The sequence below is a fragment of the Miscanthus floridulus genome, chromosome 10 (genome assembly GCF_019320115.1).
Source record: "Miscanthus floridulus cultivar M001 chromosome 10, ASM1932011v1, whole genome shotgun sequence".
Classification (NCBI taxonomy): domain Eukaryota; kingdom Viridiplantae; phylum Streptophyta; class Magnoliopsida; order Poales; family Poaceae; genus Miscanthus; species Miscanthus floridulus.
In genome coordinates, this window is record NC_089589.1 from 33,076,766 (window position 1) to 33,083,428 (window position 6,663).

General features: G+C 49.2%; 1 protein-coding gene across 1 annotated transcript; it reads left to right on the top strand.

The window, feature by feature from the left end:
• Window positions 1-2,640: 2,640 nt before the first annotated feature.
• Window positions 2,641-5,524, top strand: LOC136486467 (NAC domain-containing protein 71-like). The gene is made up of 3 exons (XM_066483368.1): window positions 2,641-2,939; window positions 3,035-3,321; window positions 4,277-5,524. Exons 1-3 carry the CDS (start codon window positions 2,774-2,776, stop codon window positions 4,964-4,966), a joined length of 1,143 nt encoding a protein of 380 aa, XP_066339465.1. The 5' UTR covers window positions 2,641-2,773; the 3' UTR covers window positions 4,967-5,524.
• Window positions 5,525-6,663: the final 1,139 nt, after the last annotated feature.

Here is a 6,663-nt window from a genome sequence, read left to right on the forward strand (position 1 = left end):
GACTCAGTGCAATCTTTGGTACGAAGAAAATATTCCTATTTTAAGATAACTTGGACTCTAATTTTTCTCCTTTTGTAAAGTCCGATATGTATCTTCTTGATGCCAATCATATCTCGCCATCGTTATCTGCTGATGTCATTCAGAGAGAACCGATCCCAGTGTCGCATTCGACCCGACAGATATCAATTTTTACTCAATCGACTCATGGCAGAGCACCTAACATTAGGCAAGGATATCCCTCTTGGAAAATATCTGCTAGGAGCTGCTTATCATCTAATATACCAGGTGGCTGCCCAATTACTGAAGAATGAACTAGTGCATACTGTCAGTGGCCCCTGGTGGCTAATACAACTGTGGCTTAACCTGTATATGCATAAGTTTGTGAGGCCTGATCTCAAAAGTCTGAGTTTCCCTGATAACGGGCCATGGAACAGTTTTTGCTAGCCAATAGATCTACTCAAGATCAAACATGCCTTAACCGCACGCTATGCACGATCAAGATTGATGTAAAACAGCTGATAAAACATAACTCATCGTTTAAAGTGCATATTAAATCAATTTAGATGAACAAACGATGGGTTAACAAAGATATAAGGCCAATCTAGATCAATCCCAATCGGGCGAAGTGATATTGCCGTAATTAAATAAACAATGGAAGCAATAAGCAATATCGGTAACTTAATGAACCTATCCGAAGGAATGCCACCCTTAGATAGAGCCGATAACTTGACCTTAATCTAGTTCGAGCAGTGGAGGTCGACTGGATCGATGTAGCCATACTTGAACTAGACAAGAGTCGATAACTAACTTATACCAGAGTCGCAGTGGAGGTCGACCGGATCGATGTAGCCGTACAAACAGAGGTATAAGCCATGACGGTACTTACAGATAAGCAGTGGAGGTCGACTGGATCGATGCAGCCGTACTTGCTGATGAACTCGCCGAGATCTACTCTACTCCTACTCCTAAGGGGTGGCCGGAGCTAAAAAAGTAAGTAACTTGTATTTGATTGATTGTGTCTTTTACAATAGCCGGGGTTTGATATTTATACCCGGGACCTAAAAATGAATCCTACTCGAGTACGACTCAGTACAATCTTAGGTACAAAGAAAACATTCCTATTTTAAGATAACTTGGACTCTAATCTTTCCCCTTTTGTAGAGTCCGATATGTATATTCTCGATGCCAATCATATCTCGCCATTGTTATCTGCTGACGTCATTCGGAGAGAACCGATCCCAGTGTCGCATTTGACCCGGCAGATATCAATTTTTACTCAATCGACTCCTTGATTGGCACAATCTTGGAAGCCTGCGAGTTCCCGCGCTCTTCTTCTAAATTTTGGTGTAAACAGCATGAGCATTCTAGGCAGCTACAACTACAATTTAGGTCATGTTTGAATCCATGGAGCTAATTGTTAGTTGCTAATATTAGCTCCTTTACATCAAAATAGATCCAACTGATAGTGTAGCTAATTGTTAGCAAATACCCAACTAACAACTATTTCACTAGTTGGTCCAAACCAACTAATTCTAGATAGCTATACCAGCTAGTAGCTACTAATGGATCCAAAAATGACCTTAACTAGTTAATTGAAACAACGGCTAGCTACCTAGCTAGTAGCTAATTGTTAGCTAACAAATATTAATTATCAGTTATGAACCAGCTACTAATGGATCCTAACAAATCTTTTGTAAAACGAAATAATTAATTCGATTTGCTAAGTACAAAATTTTCAAAAGACTTCTGGCAAGTTAACTTTTCACAATCTAACAACACTAATGAGTTTCCAAACATATTCGCTGGGCTGTCTTTGCCCCCGTGCATGGCTCAATAAACTCCATTTTAGAAGGTTCACCTTATGGATTTGGTAAAATTTCGCACTAGGTATTGCATATCGTTATCAACTAAAACTCCCCTCCCCACCCATCCCCAAAATGAAAAAAAAACCGAGAAATATTATACAATTCTTTTTAAAAAACCAGGAAAATCAATGCGTAGCTACAAATTTTGACGCTTGGGAAGAGCGCCGCTTTTAAAAATAAACCTACAATTTCGATGCACATACCGCCGTAAAGCTGACCAAGATAAGTTTGGTGATCATCAAAGTTTAAGCCTAGGGAATCAGGGCGGAATCGACAGTGATTACCTCAGCAGGTGTTGTTATTTTAGTCGCCGGACACAGGGGCTCCACCAAGTGGACGATGGGAATCTCCACTGCCAAGCATAATAAAAAAAAACCGTTTCCTAATAAAAATAATATCAGAGAAAACAACTCCCGGGGCCGACTCGGGTCCACGCAGACCCATGCCAACAAAACGATCCCACCAGGCAGGTACGGCACGACACAGACACAGAGGCCCCGCCCCGGGCGGCGCCAAAACAGCTGACGCAAGCGATGACAAAATCCTCCCTCGCCCTCGCATCCCACCGCCCACTCGTCCCTCTCCCCCGTCCGATGCCCGACACGCGTCCGGTTCTATGTCGGGTCAACCTGCCTGCTTGTGCTCACCCCACCCGCGCCGCGAGGGTCCGGCCCACCTCCTCCCCAAGTAGCACGTGCGTCACATCGAGCCCGCCCCGTCCGCCCGTCGACACGTGTTGGCCCACCACCGGTCTATAAGTAACCACGGGTACGGCTGCGCGATGTTCCATTCCAAAAGCTCTCCAGTCTCCTCCAACCAGAGGCCGATTGAAGACAAGACCCCAGCAATCAGCTGAGCTCTCCTCGTCTCCAATCCCGGCGGCGGTTGCTAGGTGACCGATCGATCGAATGGACTGCGGTGGCGCGCTGCAGCTCCCGCCCGGGTTCCGGTTCCACCCCACCGACGACGAGCTGGTGATGTACTACCTCCTCCGCAAGTGCGGCGGCCTGCCGCTCGCCGCGCCGGTCATCGCCGAGGTCGACCTCTACAAGTTCGACCCATGGCAGCTCCCAGGTCCGTAGCTAGGCACACCCAACGATCTGATTATCAGTCAGTGCTAAATCCGAGGTGACCTGACCTCACCAGCTTTTGCGATCGACTGGTTGCAGAGAAGGCGTTCGGTGGGGAGAAGGAGTGGTACTTCTTCTCGCCGCGCGACCGCAAGTACCCGAACGGTTCGAGGCCGAACCGGGCGGCCGGGACGGGGTACTGGAAGGCCACCGGCGCCGACAAGCCGGTGGGGTCGCCGCGCCCCGTGGCCATCAAGAAGGCGCTCGTCTTCTACGCCGGGAAGCCGCCCAAGGGCGTCAAGACCAACTGGATCATGCACGAGTACCGCCTCGCCGACGTCGACCGATCCGCCGCCGCACGCAAGAAGACCAACAACGCGCTCAGGGTAATTATATTGACTGCTCCATCCACGACCTTGCTGCTTATTCATAATCATAGCTGAGGGGATATTTTCTCTTCCCAAAGAACCGACACTTAGGCCTCGTTACCCTCGACATGCATGAAGTATTAAATATAGATTAAAAAATAATTAATTGTATAGATTGCGACTACTTTGCGAGACGAATCTTTTAAGCCTAATTAGTCTATGATTTGACAATGTGGTGCTACAGTGACACCTGCGCTAATGATGGATTAATTAGGCTTAATAAATTCGTCTCGCGGTTTACTGACAGATTTTGTAATTTATTTTTTTATTAGTATACGAATACCCCATGAAACAACCCCGTATAACACCCGATATGACACCTTGGATTTAAACGAGGACTTACTTTTAGCTAGAGAGAAAAAAAGTTATAGAGGATTAAAAAAAGGGATTGATCGATCTTTGTTTTTACCAATGTTACAATAAGAAATGGTGGGAATGCTGTGTTGTTGTTAGGTTTGCAACTATGCAGATTAGTTAAGAAGAGGAATTGAAAAAGGTAGGCGTGCAAATTGTCCATTTGCAGCAGCTAGCATGCCCGAGTTGTCCCTTTCGCGACAGCGCGCGCAGCTACTTGGGCAGGGCAGGCCGGGATAGGCTCTAGAGACATGTAAAGCGCGGGCGGGCGGCGTGGCGTCACGGCTCACGCACGCCGCGATAGAGACAAGCGCGGGCAACCATGGCGGGCGGGCGAGCGCCAGCCAGCCAGAGCCGCCTGATCTTATCGCCCACGCCCGCGCACAAATGACACCACACGCGCACCGAATCCGACGTCACGTCGTCACGTCGGCCTCATCTCCAAGCCTCCTCCATCCAACGCGTAGTAAAAAACCAATCAGCTTCGATTGACTTTTCACTGGGATTTCGCGTGGATTTGGTGGCGCTGAATCTTGTTGTCTCTTCGATCTTCTTGCAGCTGGATGACTGGGTGCTGTGCCGGATCTACAACAAGAAGGGCGTGATCGAGCGGTACGACACGGTGGGCGACGACGGCGACGACGCCGTGGCCGACGACGTCAAGCCTGCGCCGGCGCCGGCGGCGTCCAAGAACAACCCGCGCGCCGGTGCCCGCGGCCGGGCGGCAGCGGCGCCGATGAAGGTTGAGTTCCCGGAGTACGGCGGGTACTACGACTACGACGACCTCGAGACGCCGTCGGCGGGGATGCTGTGCTTCGACCGCCCGTCGGCCGCGGTCCCGACGGCCCCGGCCCCCGCGCCCGCGATCGCGCCGGTGCTGTCGTCGCCGCCCGCGGACGCGGACCTCGACCCGGACCACGACGACTCGAACAACTCCATGCCGTGGACGACGCACCACCACACGCACACGGACAACTCCAGCTGCGGCTCCGAGCACGTGCTGTCGCCGTCGCCGGACCTGCCCGACCGCGACCACGCCGAGAGCCAGCCGGGCGCCGGCGCCGCGTGGTGGCCCGTCGGCGGTGGCGATTGGGGAAGCGCCGCCGTTGCCGAGGACGGGTTCATGGTCGACGTCGACATCGACGATGGGAGCTCGCTGTTCGGGCCGCCGTCCCCGGGGCTGTTCGCGCGCGTCGACGCCGCCGCGTTCGGCGACATGCTCGCGTCCTACCTGCACAAGCCGTTCTGAAGCGACGCGAACGCCAGCGCCGCGCCGCGCCGCCTTCCGTTCTCCTCTAGGCGTGTAGTGCAGCAAAGCCACCGCCGGTGAGTTCTCAGGTGTTCATTCATTCAGATCGATGTACAACTGGTACTCGTACATTCGTACACGATCTCTGCACCTTGCAATTGGGCAGCAGCCGCGTGGAGACGTGGATGACTGGTGATCATGGTTGGTAGAGAGCTAGCTAGCCGTCGGATCGGGTCTCGGATTAATCTGACCGTCGGTTTTTGGTCGGGTCAAGTAGCTGACAACTTAAGAATCCAAGCCTACTGGATTCAGGGGCTGTTGATGGTATGGTTGTATGTAATCTTGTCTAGCTGTACTTAGAATTGGTTCAGGTTCAGGTTCAGGTTGGTAGCAAACAGGCAGCAACGCGCTGTAGGTTTTGTTGAGTGTTGTATGCACTATAATGGCAACGTCACTAGAGTCGCTCTCAGCGGTCGCTTTCTCGTGACCGGGCCGGTAAGCCAAAAATTTTGTAATGCAATTATGCTAATAAATTATGTACGTCTGTGCCTCTTGCTCTTTGCTGGCCTTCTGCCTAATCTGAATGAATGGATGTTTTGGTGCAGAAAGTTAACAAAAAGTGCCTTTCGATCAGAAATCAGGAGTGTGTACGTACACACTAGAAGTGCAGATTTGTGTGCCGTGACAGTGTTCTGCAGTAAAAGAGTTTGGATTTTTGTCTTTCGTGACAAAGTGCTGTCTCTTTCAGCGTGCTACCCTCTTGTGGCACTTTTTGTCACGGGGAATGTCATGCTGGGAATATCATGCCGATGCTGAATCCTAGTCATGACATGATGCGGCTGCGAAATGTCAAGAGCCAGCGACCTGCGGCCTGTTCGCTCACTCGTATACAATCGTGGATTATAAATTAGAATAATATTTTTCTCTCATACTAAATTAGCCCGTAGTAAATAATCCATGATCATTTACGATGAAACGAATATGCTGCTGATTTTGAACCATCACCACTCATGCATGCATGCATGGCTGCGACCTGCGAGGCAGAGGCGACCAAGGGAACTCGATCCGTGCAAGTGGCTTGGCTTGATGCCTTGAGCATCACATCCGAGCCCTAGAAAGCACTGCATCACATCACACCGCTCGTTGCTTCCTACTGTGTCTGTTGACATGAGAGGTGTAGTATGGTCGAGACGAACAGACGACGATGATACTTGAAACATCCTTTCTACAGATTCCGTTTGTTGCAGACTGATCTGGGACACAGTTCACTACGTCTCTAAATATCTGTCTTTCTCGCTTCCCGAGAAATAATTTTGATTAATTTTATATAAAAAATATTAATATTTATGATGCATAATTGATATCATTAGATAGATCTTTGAATCTAGTTTTTTAATAAATTTATTTGGAGATACAAATATTGTACGTATTTTCTACAAATCTAGTCAAAGTTGTGACACGAAAACGACAAATAATAAGGGATCACTACCGGAGACCGGCTCTTTGTCGAGTGTCAAGTGGTTTGCCGAGTGTTGTTTTTCGGGCACTCGGCAAAGACGCCTTTGCCGAGTATTTTTTTTGACACTCGGCAAAGAAGCTCTTTGCCGAGTGTTTTTTTACACTCGACAAAGAAAATTTCAAAGCACATTTTGAAGCAGTAAATTAATTCAAATGAAAAAGTTTTCAACTATAAAGTT